This window comes from Budorcas taxicolor, chromosome 13 (genome assembly GCF_023091745.1).
Source record: "Budorcas taxicolor isolate Tak-1 chromosome 13, Takin1.1, whole genome shotgun sequence".
NCBI classification, from domain to species: domain Eukaryota; kingdom Metazoa; phylum Chordata; class Mammalia; order Artiodactyla; family Bovidae; genus Budorcas; species Budorcas taxicolor.
Window position 1 is genome coordinate 59,987,306 of NC_068922.1, and position 21,214 is coordinate 60,008,519.

General features: G+C 49.1%; 1 protein-coding gene across 1 annotated transcript in view; it reads left to right on the forward strand.

The window, feature by feature from the left end:
* ANGPT4 (angiopoietin 4) overlaps positions 1-21,214 on the forward strand; it is a 47,214-nt gene that overhangs the window by 11,928 nt on the left and 14,072 nt on the right. Inside the window, exons 2-4 of the mRNA XM_052650924.1 lie at positions 14,127-14,282; positions 15,783-15,904; positions 18,992-19,224. Coding sequence (XP_052506884.1) covers positions 14,127-14,282; positions 15,783-15,904; positions 18,992-19,224 — 511 coding nt within the window. The remainder of the gene's footprint in view (positions 1-14,126; positions 14,283-15,782; positions 15,905-18,991; positions 19,225-21,214) is intronic.

Consider the following 21,214-nt stretch of genomic DNA (forward strand, 5'->3'; position numbering starts at 1 on the left):
AAATCAACAGAATCTTCTGCAGGGAGAAAAACAGCTGAGGAAGGCTGGGCCTGGCTGCTTGAAAAAAACAAGACAAATCCCCTCTGCCTTGAGCCCAGGGGTCAGGGCCTGTGTGGGCCCAAGGGGAGGGGAGGGGCTGGAGATGGGCAGAGGAGGGGCCAACCTTGGCCGTCAAGTCCACAGATACAATGTTATTTCCACTGGGAAAATAAAACTAGTTAGTTCCATTGGGAAACTGTAGCCTTAAGGTGACAGGATGGGATTCGATCTGCCAGGCAAGAGGGGTGGGCCACCTGTGAGCAAGAGTGTCTGACCTCTGTGACCTCTGTGAAAGCAGGACAGTACTTATCTAGAACAAGTCACCCTAAGGCATTCAATGCAAAGAAATAGAGGAAAACAACAGAATGGCAAAGACTAGAGATCTCTTCAAGAAAATCAGAGATATCAAGGGAACATTTCATGCAAAGATGGGCTCAATAAAGGACAGAAATGGTATGGACCTAACAGAAGCAGAAGATATTAAGAAGAGGTGGCAGGAATACACAAAACAACTGTACAAAAAGGATCTTCACGACCTGGATAATCACGATGGTGTGATCACGCATCTAGAACCAGACATCTTGGAATGTGAAGTCAAGTGGGCCTTAGAAAGCATCACTACGAACAAGCTAGTGGAGGTGATGGAATTCCAGTAGAGCTATTTCAAATCCTGAAAGATGATGCTGTGAAAGTGCTGCACTCAATATGCCAGCAAATTTGGAAAACTCAGCAGTGGCCACAGGACTGGAAAAGGTCCGTTTTCATTCCAATCCCAAAGAAAGGCAATGCCAAAGAATGCTCAAACTACCACACAATTGCACTCATCTCACACGCTAGTAAAGTAATGCTCAAAATTCTCCAAGCCAGGCTTCAGCAATACGTGAACCGTGAACTCCCTGATGTTCAAGATGGTTTTAGAAAAGGCAGAGGAACCAGAGATCAAATTGCCAACATCCTCTGGATCATGGAAAAAGCAAGAGAGTTCCAGAAAAACATCTATTTCTGCTTTATTGACTATGCCAAAGCCTTTGACTGTGTGGGTCACAATAAACTGTGGAAAATTCCTAAAGAGATGGGAATACCAGACCACCTAACCTGCCTCTTGAGAAATCTGTACGCAGGCCAGGAAGCAACAGTTAGAACTGGACATGGAACAACAGACTGGTTCCAAATAGGAAAAGGAGTACGTCAAGGCTGTATATGGTCACCCTGCTTATTTAACTTCTATGCAGAGTACATCATGAGAAACGCTGGGCTGGATTAAGCACAAGCTGGAATCAAGATTGCCGGGAGAAATATCAATAACCTCAAATATGCAGATGACACCACCCTTATGGCAGAAAGTGAAGAGCAACTAAAAAGCCTCTTGATGAAAGTGAAAGAAGAGAGTGAAAAAGTTGGCTTAAAGCTCAACATTCAGAAAACGAAGATCATGGCATCTGGTCCCATCACTCCATGGGAAATAGATGGAGAAACAGTGGAAACAGTGTCAGACTTTATTTTGGGGGGCTCCAAAATCACTGCAGATGGTGATTGCAGCCATGAAATTAAAAGACGCTTACTCCTTGGAAGAAAAGTTATGACCAACCTAGATAGCATATTCAAAAGCAGAGACATTACTTTGCCAACTAAGATCCGTCTAGTCCAGGCTATGGTTTTTCCAGTAGTCATGTATAGATGTGAGAGTTGGACTGTGAAGAAGGCTGAGCGCCGAAGAATTGATGCTTTTGAACTGTGGTGTTGGAGAAGACTCTTGAGAGTCCCTTGGACTTCAAGGAGATCCAACCAGTCCATTCTGAAGGAGATCAGTCCTGGGTGTTCTTTGGAAGGAATGATGCTAAAGCTGAAGCTCCAGTACTTTGGCCACCTCATGCGAAGAGCTGACTCATTGGAAAAGACTCTGATGCTGGGAGAGATTGGGAGCAGGAGGAGAAGGGGACGACAGAGGATGAGATGCCTGGAGGGCATCACTGACTCGATGGACGTGAGTCTGAGTGAACTCCGGGAGTTGGTGATGGACAGGGAGGCCTGGCGTGCTGCAATTCATGGGGTCGCAGAGAGTCGGACACGACTGAGCGACTGAACTGACTGACTGAACTGAAGGCATGCAGTAAGCTGGGCTTCCCTGGTGGCTCGGTAAAGAATCTGCCTGCAATGCAGGAGATCCAGGTTCAATCCCTGGGTTGGGAAGATCTCCTGGAGAAGGAAATGGCAACCCACTCCAGTATTCTTGCCTGGAGAACCCCATGGACAGAGGAGCCTGGCGGGCTACAGTCCATGGGGTCTCAAAGAGTCGGACACAAACCAAACAACTAACACTTTCATTCAGCAAGTTAATTGAACCCACAAACATTTATTATCTCTCACAGTTTCTGGGAGTCAGGAATCAGGAAAAGCTTGATAAGGTAGTTCTGACTTGGGTCTTTTCTCTATGCAGTTATACTCGAGTGTCAGCTGGGGCTGTGGTCCCCTGAAGGCTTGACTGGGACTGGATCAGCCTCTAAGGTGGCCCCAGCATACGGCTGGGAGGGCAGTGCAGGCCCATGGTGGGAGGCCTCTGTTCCTCTCCAGATGGGTTCTCAGGCTGCTTGAGGGTCCTCAGGACATGGTGGTCAACTTCCTCCAGAGCAAGAAATTCAGGAGGGAGAAAGTGCAAGCCACGATGCGATGATGCCACGATGTGATGACGTCAGCCTGGCTCACCACCACCACGTCTCCAGTATCCTGTTCACACTGGCCAGTCTGATGACACGGGGACATGAGAACTGGGAGGGGAGGAGATCACTGGGGCTGCCTTGGAATCCGGAGGCCACAAGCAGCCCACTGAAGTGGTGACAGCCGTGGTCTCAGGAGCCCGAAGGCCTGGTCCTAAGCCAGCCTCTGCCATTCACAAGCTGTGAGACTTGGGCAATGGGCTCGTCTTCTCTGTGCTCCTTTTCCTTGGCCGTGAAATGGGGGCAATGAGACAAGTCAAGATCTAAACAGACCAAATAAGGCCCTCGGGGCAATGCCTGGCACCACCTCTGAAGCAGGAATGAGCCTCCTCTAGTCACTGCTCTCCTCCCAGTGCTCCGCATGGGTCCAGTGCTTCTGAATGAGTTTGCTCAACAGACAAATGAGCCCCAAGACTGTGTCAGGTTTCTGGAAATTTCTCCTTCAGATGCCTCAAACTGGCTCCCTCCCTTGCTGTGAGCCTCCCTCTGCTCCTCTCCCCTCCCTCCAGCTTCCCCTTTTCTTCCTGCCCTTGAACTAGTGGTCTCTCCAAACTCTCTGACCCCCCTGGCCATGCCTCTCACAGGGATCCAGGGGGCAGCTGGGGCTGAGTCCGAGTCTCCAAACTTATTTCTAGCACCCAAACTAATAGTCCATGGAAATCTGGTGCCCTTTACATAGAACGGACCTATTTGGGTTTTTCTAACAAATGGTTACTGAGCCCCTCTTATTTGTTACTGAGTTGGTATAGCTACTGGCACTCCTTGAGGCACAGAGGGTAGAGCCATGAACAGGGCACCCCTGTACTCCTGCAGCTGACATTCCCACGGGGGGAGACAGGCGAATAGGAAACAACTGCAGTGATTTCAGACACGTGACATGCTGTGACAAAACCAGTCATGGCAGGTGCAGTAGGGCTGGGGGTGCACTTACCTTTGATGGGGTGGCCATCAGAGGAGGTGACACTTGTGGGCAGACTGAAAGTCCGAAGAGAGCTGACAGGAGAAGCTCTGGAAGCTCCTGAGATTGGGGCATGTGGATGTGTGTTGAAGGATTTGAGTAGGTAACACCCTGGCTCTGTGGACAGACCCCAGCAACCCACTTTCAAACGCAGTGTGAGAACCACAGACACAACCCTCTGCCCAGAGCAGTTAGTCCAAATCTCAAGTGTCCTTATCCTTTAAAGCGGCTGCTATGGTTTGAGGGATTTATCGCCAAGCAGCCTTGCAGAGGGATTAGTGACAAGTGGGCAGGATGTTCCCAGCAGCCCTGATGTGATGGCAAAAGCCTGGAAATGACCTGCAGACTCAGCGATAGGGGACCAGAGGAGCAAACGGTGGGGCACTTCAAACAGCAAGGCAAGTTCCTTTGGATGAACATAGAGCAATCTCCAAATTACATTAAGAAAAAAGATGCAGGGTATGGAATGGTGCATTGATATTGGTATAGACTAGAAGCAGGCGGATAGGAGCCTATTCATTGCTGGTATATGCTTAGAGTTTCTTTCTTGCTCACTGGACCTGACCTCCCGGCCTCTCAAATCAGCAGACCTGGATATGAATCCAGCAACCGCCAACTTGTTGGGTGACCTCAGGGAAGTGACTCTGCACGTCTGAGCCTCCATTTGCTCAGGCCCTTTTCTACGAGGTCCACATCTTCCCTCTTCACTCCAACCCCACACAGTGGTACTGTTACCACCCCATCTACTGATGGCGAAATGGAAGCACAAAGGTGAAAAGTGGCAAGCCACGAGGCAGCTCAGGCTGGGGTTCCATGGTTTTATAAAAGCACTTCTCTGCTTTCCTGTTGTTCTGTTTGCCAGTGGCTATACCACAGATCTACATGGGGTAGTTTATTTCAGAGCTAATTCTTCCAGGAGGGGAGATGTCCAATCTATCCATTCATTCAGCTTAACAAATATTCATGGAACACCTAGAAACTTCCAGACATCCTTCCAAGCACCAGAAGAACTGCTAGCAAAGGCTCTGCACCCAGATTTAGTGGCCCACTGAGTGTCCACTCGTGCAGAGATGTGTGTGGGAGGGGTTTTCAGAGTCTCAGCCTTTCCTGTGCCCTGGGTCCCTCTGGCATCTGATAAAGATCTACAGACTCTCTCAGAAGAATGTCTTTAAACATATATAATTACATGCTTCAGGATTTCCCTGGTTGTCCAGTTATTAAGAATCTGCCTGCCAATGCAGGGGACTTGGGTTTGAGCCCTGGTTCAGGAAGATTCCACATGCCTTGGAGCAGCTAAGCCCTTGTGCCATAACTACTGAAGCCTGTGCGGCTAGAGCCTGTGTAGCCCGCAAGCAATAATGAAGATAGTGCAGTCAAAAAAAAGAAAAAAAATTGTGTATGCATAGATTTACAAAGGAAATATATTGCCTTGAGATACAGATATCAAATATTTTTCAGAGCAGATGTGTGATGAGAGAGTCGCACACACCATGTGTAAAATAGATAGCTAGTGAGAAGCTGCTACACAGTGCAGGGAGCTCAGCTCGGAGCTCTGTGACAACCTAAAGGGGTGGGATGCAGGGGCGGAAGGGATATATACATAGAGCTGATCGACATTGTTGTACAGCAGAAACTAACACAACATTCTAAAGCAATTATACTCCAATTAACAACGAAATTAAAAGAAAAAAGAGCAGATGTGTGATACAGTCATATAGTACTTCTGTACTAGTCTGTTGAATAACAAGACCTCTGGTGGATCTAGTACTTGCTGTCATTTTTTTTTTTTTTTTGCTGTGTCGTGTCTTGCGGCATGCAGGATCTTCACTGCAGCGTTTGGGCTTCTCTAGTTGTGGTTCCAGAGCACGTGAGCTCAGAAGTTACACTGTGTGGGCTTAGTTGCCCCATGACATGTGAGATCTTAGTTCCCTGACCAGGGATTGAATGAATCCACAACTCCTGTCTTGGAAGATGGATTCTTAACCACTGGACTGCCAGGAAGTCCCCCTTCCATCATTTTGAAGTTGTAATAAGTATAAACAGTATGTCATAACTGTCCACTGGAGTGAGACACGGGATTATCTGTGATGTCTGCTGGTGACCGTCACGCGTACTACCACCGCTGCAGTAATTTGTGGCCTACATTCATCACTGTAGGAGAAGCTCCTTTCAGTTAGAGATTAGCAAAATAAAAAAACAAGCTGAACAAAACTATTTCCCATCCAAGTCCACAGATTCCCTGAATTCTATTCACAGATCCCTCAGGGATCCAGGAATAGCTGTTAAGAATGCCTGGCTGACATACTGGCTTTTCAGTATTATAGTAATTATATCTGTACAGGCAGACCTTGAAAATATTGAGAGTTTGGTTCCAAACTGCTGAAAATAAAGTGAATATTGCAATAAAGAGAATCATGAATTTTTTAGTTTCCCAGTGCATTGCAAAGTTATTTTTACACTATATTGTAGTCCATTAAGTGTACAATAGCATTATGTCTTTTTTTTTTTTAAGTACAGGCCTTAATTAAAATATACTTCATGGAGAAGGAAATGGCAACCCACTCCAGTATTCTTGCCTGGAAAATCCCATGGACAAAGGAGCCTGGTGGGCTGCAGTCCATGGGGTCACAAAGAGTCAGGACTGAGTGACTGAGTATGTGTGTGTGCACGCATGCGTGCGCGCACACACACACACACCTGGACATTAGCTGATCTCTCACACACACACACCTGGACATTAGCTGATCTCTCTCACACACACATCTGGACATTAGCTGATCTGACCTCCAGGAGACTAAGAGCCTGAGGTTGAAACTTGCAAGGCAACCCCCCCAGTGAACTCTGAACTTGACTAGCTAGCTCCTCTCTGCAGGCAGAGTGCGGTGAAATAGACATTGTAAGAGAGAACTGTGCTGTTATTCTTGTCTGAGGTTGTACTCCAAATCCTCTTTCATAAGAAAGACCCGATTTTGATGAACTTCTTAAACGTGGTCGTGTTGAGTTCATTGATGGTAGTGTCCTCTTTGTTGTGATCAGTCGACTGACTTGAGAATCGTATCCTCACTGTGTAATAAGACTGGACACCATTGTTTGCCATCTTTTCCTCTTGTCATCATGCATGTAGGGGTTGGAGGAGAGGGAATCCATTCCAGATTCATGAATAAATGATTTTTAAAATTCTGCCCTGAAAAAAAATAAAATAAAATAAAATATACTTCATTGCTAAAAAATGCTAACCATCATCTGAGCCTTCAGCAAGTCATAATCTTTCATAGTAATTACATCAAAGATGCTTGATCACAGATCACTATAAAAATATAATATAATGAAAAAGAAATACTGTGAGAATTACCAACATATGACACAGGGGCATGAAGTTAGTTAATGCTGTTTGCAAAATGGAACCAACAAGCTTGCTTGGCACAGAATTGCCACAAACCTTCAATTTGTTAAAAAAAAAAAAAAAAGAAAAAAGGCAATATCTGCAAAGCATGATAAAATGAAGCATGCCTGTGTCACACAAGTGTGTGTTCCTCGATTCTTTGTCTCATCACAACAAAGATTTGGAGTGACGGACATTAAAGCCCCCTCGGCGAGTCACAGCTCTCAGGTCTTGGATAGACCGTGTTATAGCTCTCAGGTCTCGAATGGACCGTGTTATAGCTTTTAGATAAATCAGTGTTACAGCTCTATTTTATTTAGAAGATAGCAGGAAAATCCATCTTCGAGACGTGAGGGCACGTCGATCCAAAGACACGAGGAGAAGAGCGTGCCCCAGCGTGCGGGAGAGAGAGAGAGAGCTGGCTTTGGCTCCTCTGTTTACATGTTTATCTCTCCCTGGGCCTGTCCTATGTAAATTGGGCCAGCCAGGAGTGTCGTTTGTTTTACCTGAGGTAAAGTATGACTTTATATGACTTTTCTTTCGCGGGCTTTTCCCTTCCTTGTCTTGTAGCCACTGCCATTTCGGACTCCTTCTCCCTGTTCTACCTACCTAACACCTGTATACAATCTCATTCTGTTTTTTTAGAATAGAAACAGTTTAGAGATACAGAATATAAGAAACAAAAGCAAAACATTACCATCACCACCACTGTAATCACCTTCCCTGAAGCAAAGCACCACTGTTACTAGTTTGTGTCTCCTAGACCTTATCTGGGTGAAGGGTGAAGGGTGAAGGTTGAAGTCGCTCAGTCGTGTCCGACTCTTTGCGACCCCGTGGACTGTAGCCTACCAGGCTTCTCCGTCCATGGGATTCTCCAGGCAAGAATACTGGAGTGGGTTACCATTTCCTTCTCCAGGGGATCTTCCCGACCCAGGGATCGAACCCAGGTCTCCACATTGGAGGCAGACGCTTTAACCTCTGAGCCACCAGGGCAGACCTTTATCTGAGTACACATGAAAACACATCATCTGGGATTTCTTACACACAAATGGGTCCACACTGTAGGTAGTGTTCTGTATCTTGCTTTTTTCTCTCAGGAGTGTATCTGGGACATCTTTTCACGTTTAATCCTGATGAAGGTCGACCTCATTCTTTTCAACAGCTGCTTGGTAACCCTTGATACAGACTTACAGACATACCAGAATTGTTCATGTGTCAATTATGTAATCATGCTCTAGGCCTTTTAAATGGATCATGCCTGGAATCTTGCCTACCATCTGGAGATAGGAGCTACGATTATCTGCATTCTAGAGAAGTGGCCCAAAGAGGTAGAGGTCACATAGCCCAAGGTCACAGAGCCATTTAGCTAAAGAGCTGTGATTCAAGCCCAGGCTCATCATACATAAGGCACTACTCTTTCTTTCTGCCTTGGCTTTTATCTGTAGTTGACAAAATGCTTTTCCCAAATGTGAACCAGTTCTACGAAAGAGACAGGAAGGGCATATCGTTGTTAATGATCTTATTGATTCTCTGACACACCAGACACATTCCCACCTTAAGGCCTTTGCACTGCCTTTCCCTCCTGGAATTCCCTTCCTCCGGACTTTCCCACAGCTGGCTTCTTCACGTCGGCTCAGCTCAGATGGCCCTCTCTGCTGAGCATTTCCCTGCCATTGTGGCTAAACATGCCCCTGACCCCGCTCACTACCCTGTCTTATTTTCTTTGTAGCACTCGTCACTATTGGAATTTAACTGATATAGTCAATGGAAGTGTCCTGGAATCAGAAAGCTTGCCAGTTTTGTTCATTCCTTATTCTTGAGTACCTAAAACAGGATCCAGCATTTAATAGGTACTCAAGAAATAATTTTTTGACTACATAAATGAAATTCAGAAGGTGAGGGATTAGTTTGAGGAAACACATTTATAACATACGTTTCCCACAGAATGTATCTTGCCAGGCTCCTCTGTCCATGAGATTCTCCAGGCAAGCATACTGGAGTGGGTTGCCCTGCCCTTCTTCAGGGAATCTTTCCAACCTAAGGATTGAACCCAGGTCTCCTGCATTGCAGGCAGATTTTTTACCATCTGATCCACCAGGGAAGCCCATATTTATATATAACACATATTATATAACACATGTTTTATATGGGACATTTTATAGAACCTTGTGTTGGTGGATTTGTTTTATATTGAGATATAGTCCACATACAGTGAAATTCACCGTTTTAATGTACAGCTCTGTGAGTTTGACAAATGTATATCGTCATGTAACCGCCGTCACACAATACAAAATATTACCAACATCCCCCAAAGTTCCCCTGTGTCCCTTTGCTGTGAATCCCCACCCCTGGGCCTCAGCCTCTAGCAACAAGTGATTCCGACTGTTCCAGAAAGTCGTATGAATGGAATCCCACAATCTGTAGCCTTTTAAGTCTGGCTTTTTTTAATGCAGTCTAATTGGAGGTGACTCCTTACTGTTGAATGCATCAGTAATTCATTCCTTTTTATTGCTGAGTAGAGTTTATTGGATGAGCGGGCCACAATTGCTTCTCCATTTACCAGATGAAGTCTTTTTCATTTAGATAATGCAGGAAAAAAAGCAGACTTCAGCAGATCTCCTTGGCCACTGAGACTCTCCTGCCTATGTGCTCAGCTGTATTCTATCCAGAGTTCCTTCCTTCCTCCCCCAGGCTCTGTCTATCAAAACTATTTCCTTTCCTTCAAGGCCCTTTTCAAATGCTTCCTCCCACAAAAGAAGCAGGGTTTACTGTCCCTGTGTCACAGGATGGTAAAGTGAAGCTCAGGGAAAGGCAGCCTTCAACTGCTAGAGGCCCACGCTTGGGCGTAGCAGAGCCAGAACCAAACTCAGGGCCAAGGTGAGAAGGGGGCAGCTCAAGGGCCAAAGATCAACCTCTTTGCAGGCCGGGGGGGCGGGGGGGGGGGGGGGGAGGGGAGGCTGGGGGAGGGGTGTGGTGGAGATGCAGGCCCCCTCTTTCCCATCTCAGCCCTGAGAGTTTACCAGCAGGAGGGTGACAGAGAATGGGCAGGTCCAATCCTGAGTGGGGCTGGGGGGCTGGGGCAGATCCCATCTGGGGTTTGCCCCTCCATGAGGACTTTTCCCTTCCCACCCTTCCAGCTGGTGCCTGAGCCCTGGGCTGGACCCAACCCCCACACACAGGCTGACATTTACTCATCAGAGCTGCAGGCTGGCTGAACTGGGGCCCTTCTTGCCCAGATTACCATCCTAGAGCCCACGAGTGGGCATGGCAAGTTGGGTGATGGGTCCCAGCTGTGGGTGGCCTTGGCCCACCCAGTCATTTGCAGCCACAGAACAAATAGGGGACTAATCAGAGTGCTTAGGGGGTTCCCATTACTAGAGAGGACCCCAAGCTACCCTGAGGCCCCAGCCCTGCTGTGCAGACCTGAGGAGCCCCCTGGGCAGGGAGTCTTGAAACCCAGGCCATCAGCTGGTAACCTTAGGCAAGTTTTCTGGGTCTCAGTTTGGGGAGTTGGGCTGCTGATCCTGGGTGGAGCTTATGGATACTTTTTCAGACTATTACTTAAAAAAAAATTTTTTTTTAATTTACATATTTTTTTGGTTGCACTATGTCTTCGTGGCTGCCTGCAGGCTTTCTTCTCTAGTTGTGAAGAGCAGGAGCTACTTTCTATTTACAGTGTGTGGGCTTCTCATTGTGGTAGTTTTTCTTGTTGCAGAGCACGGACTGTAGGCACACAGGCTTCAGTACTTGCAGCACGAGGGCTCAGTACTTGTGGCTTGTGGACCCTAGAGCTTGCAGGCTCAGTAGTTGGGGAACACAGGCTTAGTATCTCCCAGGAGTCTTCCTGGGCCAGGGATCGAACCCGTGTCCCCTTTATTGGCAGGCAGATTCTTATCCACTCTACCACAAGAGAAGTCCAGAATATTGCTTTCAAATGCATAAAATAAGAACACCTAGTGACATTGTGATTATAATGTGCTGTAGTTGTAACATTACCCAGTGGTGGGTTTGAGAATGTCCATTATTCTGAAGTCATGATCGGTATTTTATGACACTGTAATATCTATGCTGTGATAGGAAATATTTGTGATTTCTGTTGGTAATGAAGTTGCAGGATCAGCTAACAGTGTTATGATTTGGAATCTCTGCTCATAATTGAAAGTGAAAGCCACTCAGTTGTGTCCAACTCTTTGCGACCTCGTGGACTATACAGTCCTTGGAATTCTCTAGGCCAGAATACTGGAGTGGGTAGTCTTTCCTTTCTCCGGGGAATCTTCCCTACCCAGGGATCGAACCCAGGTCTCCCACATTGCAGGTGGACTCTTACCATCTGAGCTACCAGGGAAACCCAAGAATACTGAAGTGAGTAGCCTATTCCTTCTCCAGCAGATCTTCTCAACCTAGGAATTGAACTGGGGTCTCCTGCATTGTAGGCGGATTCTTTACCAACTGAGCTATGGGGAAGCCCAGTTGTAGGATCGGCTAACAGTGTTATGATTTGGGACCTTGGCTCGTAATTGAAGGAAATGCCAAATTTTTATTACAGGTTAGTGGAGAAGGAAATGGCAACCCACTCCGGTGTTCTTGCCTGGAGAATCCCAGGGATGGGGGAGCCTGGTGGGCTGCTGTCTACGGGGTCGCACAGAGTCGGACACGAATGAAGTGACTTAGCAGCAGCAGTGAACAAAAAAGAAAAATGTAATTACACTTTCACCCAAGTACATGGACCCCCTGAATTCTCTTCATAGGCCCAGTGGTCCCCAATTAGGCACCTGTGACCTACAGAGAGAATACCCAGGGGAACTAGGGCATGAGAGCCCCCCAAGAAGCCTGAAAAAGGAATCAGATAGGGGGTATGGGAGGGGAGGGGGAAGGAATAGGGAGGGGAGAAGGAAAACTAGGGGAGGGTATACCTGGGAAGTACTTCCAGAAAAAGAGAGTGGCCACATGTGTGACTGCTGCTGAGATGGAGAGTAAGCTGAGGACACAGAAGTGTCTGCTGACCACCCTCATCAAAGACAGTTACAACGAGGTGTGTTAAAGAGTCTCTCCAGGGCTGGGGACAGATCAGTGGTGCACAGGATTCAACCATATGGGTTGTATTTTTTTTTCTTGAGTGTAGTAAATACACAGATTTTATTATACTATTATTTATGCTGTGTGAATGTGTGTGTGTGAAGAACACTATAATAATATTATTTTTTAAAGGTAAGCATGGAGAGGGAGGGGAAAATGGAGATAATTTGTTCAAGAAGTTATGTTGTTTGGGGGTGAGCAGAGAAATTGGAGACACAGATAGAGGGAATCTGTGGAGTCAAGGAAATTTTTTTTCTTTAATTTTTGACGACGGACCCTTGGACACATTTGCCTGTTGCAGAGGCTGGGGCAGGAGAGGAAAGAAGGGGTCAAAGGGACAAAGGCTTGAGAAGTTCAGACACACTTATCTCCCTGGTCCTCAAGTCCTCTTTGTGACCTCTCCACTTGAGCAAGCATCAGTTGGCTGAGTCTCTCCCCAGAATTTCTGATTCTGGAGGTCTGGATCTGGAAACTTGCATTTCTCACAAGCTCCCTGGTGATGCTTGCCCCAAGGACGCACTTTAAGAATCAAGGCTCTGATCGACACCACTTGCGCCCCCTTCAGGACTTGCCCCCTTAGAAAGCACAGAGGTGAAGGAGGTATGGGAGCAGACAGTCGAGATGAAAGAGAGGTGAAGAGACTAAGGAAGAAGCAGCTGAAGCCTGACCCCCAGCCAAGGTCACCCCATCTCCCTGGGAAGCACCAGTCTTCCCAGGGACCTTGGGAGCTGCCCTGTTGGACCTTCTGGAGGGCTGAGTGACAGAGGGTGGGAAGGAGCCAGAGCTGGGGGACCGAGATAGTGGCGAAAGGCCAGCAAATATGCCCAATGGAGAGTGACTGGAGGAGGGGCACCGGCTCTCTGTCCTCAGGCACTGAGCCCTGAGAACAGGCCGTTCACCTTTGCAATTTGATCCTGGTCTCATGCCAGCTTCTCCTGCTCTTGGGAAAAAGCAGCCCTGTCAAAGAAATGAACATTAGCTTGTCAGATCCCAAGATATCTGAGCTGGGAGGACCCTTGGAGACTGGCCAGTTCAACTCCATTTCACAGATGGAGGGGGCCAGAAAATAAAAGTCCGGTTTGATGGATGGACTTGCAAACTCCGGTATAGGGAAAGATGCATCCCCTTTTCCTGCTGTTGGCTCAGTCCTACGAAGCTAAGTCATGGGCATGACTGGGGACTATGATGACAATTGCTGCTTCCCCTCTTAGTGACTCGTTGAACACATTTTTTTGTTTTGAACACCCACTGTATGTTAAGCACTGTGCTAGATATGGAGATAAAGTGAAGAGCAAGACCAAGCTCCTGGCTTCATGGCATTAACATGTCAAGGGCAAGTTTTAAAAGGCAATAAACAAATAAATATGTAATACAAAGCTGGGGCATGATAAGGGGTTGGAAGAGAACTGAAATGACATGAGGGAGTGAGCCTTGTAGATGGTGTGGGGTGGTAGGATCCAGACGAGAGGAAATAGCATGTTCAAAGGCCCTGAGGTAGGGCCATACTTGCTGTGTTGGAAGGATGTCACAGAGGCAAGGTGTCTGGAGTGGAGTGAGGGAGACTAGGAGAGGAAACCAGAGTGGTAGCCGGAGACCAGGTCATAAAGGCACCTGCAGTCAGGGAGGACTTTGGCTTTTCCTCCCTGACTTTTCCAAGGAAGACTTTGGTGAGATAGGAACCCTGGGAGAGTTCTGAGCGGAGAAGTGTGATCTGATTTCAGTTTAACAGGATCCCTCCAGCTGCTGAGTGGAGAATGGGCTGTGTATGGGACAAGGATGGAGGCCGAGAGGTTGAGGAGAAAGCAACAAATAAAGTAAGCAAGAGGTGATGGCAGCCTGACTTGGCATCAAGGCCTCCCCCAGTTGCTCTGTGTCCTTCCAGGGGACATATGGAAGGGACAGGAAGCTTCCCCTAACCCTTACCCATGACCCCAGTGCACCGTCTATCTCCTCACAGCTGGAAAGGTACATCCAGATGAACCTGAGGCTGGAGCTGGCACAGGCCCAGCAGCACATGGTCCAGAACCAGACAGCCACCATGCTGGAGCTGGGCACCAGTCTCCTGACCCAGACCACCGCCCAGACCCGCAAGCTGACCGACGTGGAGGCTCAGGTACTAGAGGGTGAGGGGGTGGTACTGGGGGCACCGTGGCTGGCCAGGCTGGCTCATAACCCTAGTCATCTTGCTTTGACTCTTATCCCTGAGGAAGCTCCCTGGGATCCCTCCCTGATGACCCCATCACAGAACTGTCTCCCACCAGGTCATAAGCCCAGAGCAGGAAGAGGGCGGACGGTAGACACTGGGTTTGGCTCTTCTGCCTCTGTGATTCCCATGTCCGGTCCGAGCTGGGATTCAGTAGCACACACACACCTGCCCTCAGGGGGCTCACAGTGCTTCAGGAAAATGTGGATAACAAATTAGACCTATTTATTAGACCTCAGGGGGACAACAACTCTGAAAGAGGAGGCCACAGGGAGCAGCAGAGAGGGAGGAAGGAAAGGGATAGGAATATAAGCGAGAGGGTGAGTAAATGAATGGCTGAAAAGACAGCGGACAAAGGGCCACGTGTTTCTTAAACCTTACTATGTGCCAAGCACTGTTGGAGATGCCTGATTCTAGTTTACAGCAGTAAATAAAATAGGTATGCATCCGTACCCCACTGGAGCTTCCTTCTAATGAGCGCCAAGAAAACAAACAGGATCAATAACATGTGTATGAGACAGTGATAGTGCTAGGGAGAAAATAGCAAGGACGAGATGACCGGTGGAGAGTGTGTGCCCGGAGCGGCGAGAGGGACAAGTTGCAAGCTTAGACAATACAGCCAGGAAGGCACTGCTGGGAAGGTAGGGTTGGGGTCAGGCTTACTAGAACAGCCTTCCCAACAGGGAGAGCAGTATGTGCAAAGGCGTCGAGGTGGAACAGAGCTGGCAAGCTCCAGGAACATCAAGGAGGCCAGTATGGCTGGAGTGACCCAGGGAGACTGGTGGGCCAACGTCAGAGGTGATGGGGGCAGATGGCATTACAGGGTTTTGCCGGCCACCACCATGTGAGGTGGGAGCCACAGGAGGATTTTGAGCAGAGGGTCCATATTTTAAGTCTACCCTAGACTGCCAAGCAGACAGAGGCCTGTAGAGGACAAGGTCACGGACAGGGAGCCCTGTGAAGAGGCCAGTACAGGACACAGGGTGAGAGATGGAGGTCAGGGCCAAGCGGGTCATGGAGGGGCAGGAGAGTGGTCACGTAGCCATTGGGAAGGTGGAGCAAATATCTAATTGCTGATGGATTATATATTGCGGGGGAGGTCAAGGGTGGTTCCTCCCACATACATGGCAGGAGGAATGGAACTGCCATGTGCAGGGATGGGGAAGAGCAAATCTGAGATAATCACAAGCCTAGTGAGGTGTCATGGTCTGTGCACAGGTTGGGAAAGAATTTCCAGAAACAAGGCAGAATGAAAGAAAGGACCACGATATTAGGGTCTATGAGTGAGAGGGTGCAAATAGGTCAGCAAGTTTCTGGAATGGCAGGGCCTGAGGTCAAGTGCGTGGCTGCTGGGCAGGGCTCCTGAAGGGCTTACAAAGCCCCCTCTCCCCACCTCCCTTGTCGGGGCAGGTCCTGAACCAGACATCCCGAATGGAGATCCAGCTGCTGGAGACATCACTGTCCACCAACAAGCTGGAGAAGCAGCTGCTGCTGCAGGGCCATGAGCTCCACCGGCTGCAGGGCCACAACAGGTGGGCACTGGCACCCTGACACGGGGCAGGGGCAGGGACCAGGGCTGAGCTCCAGGAGTGGGCTGGGACCCAAGTGGGCTGGGGATCCGGGGTGAGCCCCAGAACCAGCCTGAGCTGGGCTCTGTCAGGGGGGAGGGGGCAAAATGAAAAGGTGGACTTGAGCTAGTGCCCAGGATGGGGGCTAGGGCCAGAGGTAGAGGCCTGAAGACTGGAGTGAGGGGGCACTGGGGCTGGAGCTCGAGCTGGGACACGGCCAGGCTAGGGCAAGGCCTGAAAGCAGGGTAGGAGATCAGACTAAAGCTGAGAGTGAAGGTGGACACTGGGGCTTGGCTGAGGCTGAGGGTAGGGGTGAGGCAGGCATGGGGCCGGACCACCCTGTCCTGAGAGGGGACAGGAGACAGGCATTTTCCTGGGACTTGGGACACCCTGATTCTTCCTCTCTTCTTTCTCTCTCTCTCTCTCTTTCTTTCCTTCTTTTCTATCTTCCTTTATTTATTTTACAGATTTTAACAGCTTTTCTGAACCACCATTTACATACCATACAATTCACCCTGTACATCTTAATTTGATCTACATATCTGTAAATAAATAAATATAATCTCCCCTACCAACTCCTCTCCTTCCCAGAAACAACCACAGTGATATGTTTCTTGTCTGTATTAGCAGAGAGTCTCAGCATTTATAAGCAAATAAACACAAAGGGAACACCCTTTAAATTACAAAGAAAGAGTCCTGGGGTACAGATAAGCCAGAGACATGGACCTCTGAAGCTGATTTCATCTCAGTTTCGAGCTGAGTGGAGAAAAAACTGCCAAGCTCAGGCTGGTGGAGAAAGCAAAACCCACACAGGTAAGCAGTTACAGGCCTATGTACAGAATGAGATGTTATTGTAGCTTATATGCTGAGTCAAGATAAGGACACAAGGATCCTCAAGCTCCCTGTGATCTGGGGACCATTAATGATAGTTTGTATACCTCCTTATTCTTACTCCCCACCCCAAGGGAAGGGGGAAGCACTGGGACACTACCAATGACTCTGAACTGAATTAAAGTGCCTAGAAACCAGTGAGTCACCAGTGGGCTTCCCTGGTGGCTCAAATGGTAAAGAGTTTGCCCACAATGGGGGAGACCTGGGTTCAATCCCTGGGTTGGGAAGATTCCCTGGAGAAGGAAATGGCAACCCACTCCAGTATTCTTGCCTGGAAAATCCCATGGATGGAGAAGCCTGACAGGTTACAGTCCATAGCGTTGCAAAGAGTTGGACACAACTGAGCGACCACCACACTCAGAAACCAGTGAAGATGGAGGGTGTCATCAATACGTGCTTGGCCCATGGAGACAGCTAAAATTCTAGAATCCAGGTGTGCCCAAATCCTCTCTCTTCCTGAGGCATAGTCTGGGGTCCAGGGAAATTCCTCCAGCCCTGGCTGGACTCATTTTCTTAGACTGGAGAATGGCTGGCATAGTCTCTTGCATAAGAAAATATCTCCCTTCTGCATCATCTCTCAGCTACCCACCCACTGGCAGCAGAGGCAAATATGTATGCATAGTCCCCTTTTTCAGTTTAGTTCAGTTCAGTCGCTCAGTCGTGTCCGACTCTGCGACCCCATGAATTGCAGCACGCCAGGCCTCCCTGTCCATCACCAACTCCCAGAGTTCACTCAAACTCACATCCATCGAGTCGGTGATGCCATCCAGCCATCTCATCCTCTGTCATCCTCTTCTCCTCCTGCCCCCAATCCCTCCCAGCATCAGAGTCTTTTCCAATGAGTCAACTCTTCTCATGAGGTGGCCAAAGTACTGGAGTTTCAGCTTTAGCATCATTCCTTCCAAAGAACACCCAGGACTGATCTCCTTTAGAATGGACTGGTTGGATCTCCTTGCAGTCTCCTTTTTAACCTTTTTAAACCCAAGTGGAACATACTATTCTTTGGCATGATGGTATTTTCATTTTTGTTTTTTTTTCAATTATCCTGGAGATGGTTCCATAACTGTGTGACACACTTGTGCATTCTTCTCTCCAGCTGCATAACGTTCCACTGGACGCCTGTCCCCAGATATATTCCCCAGTGCCCAATTAATGGGTACTGAGGTTGTTCCAGTCTCTTATGATTCCAACACGTGGTGCTATGAATATTGTTCCCATACCTTATTGAACACACATGTGAACAAATCTGTAGGACAAAATGCCAGAAGTGCAAAAGCTGAGTCAAAAAATTTCTTTCTTTTTTAAAAAAACTCATTACAAAAATGCCTCCTGCTTATTATATCCTCAGACGATAGACACTTGTACAAAATGAAAAGGAAAGTTGGCCCCCTCCACCCACCCCTTCCCTTTCATTTCCATCTGCTCAAACCTGCTCTGCGGAAGTACCAGCACTTCGTGGATTTTCTTTCATTCTCTATAAACACAAGTACCACCACGTCCTTCCATATGTCTATCCATGCCTCTTCCTATAAGCTCCCAAGTATCCCTCAACAATTTACATTAATAGCTTTTGCTTTCTCTTTTAATTTCTCACATGCGGGGTTAGACTAGAGGCAGTGATGTGCCCCTCCAGGTCCCTGGCCTCTTTTCCCTTCTGCACAACCGAGCTCAGCCTCCTTGCTCTTCGGAACTGCTCCAGATCATTTCCAGGGAAACCAGAACAGAACAGCCTCAGCCACTCCTGGCTGTTGTGCATTTTGGCTGTTTTGTTTTTCCCTATTACAACCAACTCCCCCAAAGGACATTCTTGTCCATGCCCCCTGGAAGTTGTCTGGTGAGTGGACTGCTAGGTCAAAGGATACACATATTTGGGATTTGATCACGGCTATCTGGTTGCTGGTGTGTCCCTTCCACCCCACCTGTTTCCTCTACTGGACCCTAAGGCATTTTACTGCAGGGCCAGCTCTCTCTTTCCTCCCTTCCTCACTCTGCTATCCGTGGGGATGGACCTCCCGGCTGTGGAACCCTAGGCAGGACGCTACCTCTCCGAGCCTCGGTGCGGTCTGAGCCTCACCCGAGGACCCAGGGAAAAGCCCTTGACTGTGACTGCACGGTGGGGGCGGCGGGTTCACCCCTGTGCGCTCCCTCCCCTCCCTGCAGCGCGCTGGAAACGCGGGTGCAAGCCCTGGAGACGCAGCAGCAGGCGGAGATGGCCAGCCTCCGCGGCGAGAAGGAGCGGCTGCGGCGCCTGCTGGGCCGCCAGAGCGGCGCCCTCGCCGGCCTCGAGCGCACCCTTCGCGCCGCTAGCAGCAACTCCAGCCTCCTGCAGCGCCAGCAGCACCAGCTGCTCCAGTCGGTGCAGCGCCTGGTGCGCGTCATGGCCCAGGGCCCGGGTGAGCGACCGGGGCGCCCCGGGTATGGGAGGAGGGCAGCAGAGAGGAGGGAGACCCTGCTTACCCTCCTGCCCTTTCATGCTTGTTCTGGCAGCCATTGCAGGGAGCACCATCCCCGCCCCCCCCAACCCCCATGAAACAGAAACAACCAAGAGTAGTCATCATGGTGACAACAACCACAGTCCCGAGAGGAACCAATCCAGACTACTTCTCCCGACTCCATGAGTGACCTTGAGCATGCCCCATCCCTCTCTTGGTCTCCCTTTCCCCATCTGTTCAATTGGGGTGGTGATAAGAAGGACACCACTAGCCCAGACTGACAAGTTGGGGATTCCAGGATCCACACTCCAACCCCACTTGCTTGGGCTTGCCCCCTCATCCGCAGGCCTCAGTTTCCCTGTCTACAGAATGGAGAGATGCCCACCCCACCCTGCAAGGACTTCTCTCACCCCCTAACCCAAGAGGGCCAAACAGAAGCGGAGAGGCACCTCTGGATCAGTTTCCTAAGAAAGGACAATGGGTGGGCCTGCTCCCCAGCCCCCACTTCTAATGGGGCCAACTTCAATCACTCAGTTCCAGAGTCAGTCACTCAGTCAACAAGCACTTACTGAGCCAGCCCAGTGCTGGGTGCTGGGGGTGCACCAGTGAACAGCATAGTTCCACGACTGTCTCTGGCCAAAAACAATGGCTAGCCCCCTCTGGGTCTCTGAGGGAAGGAGGAGGAATCACATATTTGTTAAGTGCCTGGTATGTGCTAGGTGCCCTGCTAGCAGTGTTCCTGAAGTTTCCAGACTTGTTTAGTGGCTCAGCTGTGTCTGACTCTTTGCCACCCCATGGATTGCAGCATACCAGGCTTCCCTGTCCTTCACCATCCCTTGGAGTTTGCTCAAGCGCGTATCCGTTGGGTCGCTGATGCCATCCAACCATCTCATCCTCGGTCATCCCTTCTCCTCCTGCCTTCAATCTTTCCCAGCTTCATGGTCTTTTCCAGACAATGGAAGGTCTAAAAGGCCGTGTGCAGGAGAGGAGACTTTAATCTGAGGGCTGCAGGGAGTCACAGGAGGGTTTTGAACAGGGTGGGACTAACTCATTTTCTAGGGACTAACTTTTAGGAAGCGTGATTGGAACCAGGGAGGGGAGAATGGCTTGGTGAGAGAAAGACAGGGAAAGGGTTCCTACTGCTGCTGGGTCACCATAGAGGGGAGCTGGATAGCCGTTAAGGCACAGGAGTCAAACAATAGTGATGGATTCCAGACGCTGTGGCTGGCAGCAGTGTGGAGACAGAGGACAGCACCATAGCGCCATCTAAGCTGGGCACCCACACGAGGTGGAGGTTTGAAAAGGTCTGAGGTAGCCACAGGCAAGAGAGGTGGATACTGTCCATGATTAACAGTGACCCGAACCCATCACTGGCTTGTGCATAGAGCTGTGGCAATGAGGCTGCCTAAATTCGTCCTGTAGCTCAGCCAAAGGCATGGGGCCTGGGGCCAACACCTCACCCCACAGGCTCACTGCCAACCCAGTCTCCAGTTGTGGCCCAATGTCTGCTTCCCTTCCCCAGGGACCAGGGGCCTGGCCGGTGAGACCATGGAGATCCTGTCCAGGGAATGTTTTTGCACAGACTGGGATGGATTTGGGGGCTTTTGTCTCTTCATTTGCGATCTGGGAATAATAGCCTCCTTTCAACAGGGCCTCAGCTCCAAGATCCAGGATCCAGGTTCAAGTATGAAGCCAAAAACAGGAAGTCACACACTTGGTAGATTTCTGGTTTGTCCCTGGTCAGGATACCTATCCATCTGGAATTTTAGGCCTGTCCATGGATACCCACCTTAAACTTAGTGACTCAGACATTAAAGAATCTCCCCGCAATGTGGAAGACCTGAGTTAGATTCCTGGGTTGGGAAGATTCCCCGGAGAAGGGATGGCTACCCACTCCAGTGTTCTTGCCTGGAGAATTCCATGGACAGAGAAGCCTGGCGGACTACGTCCT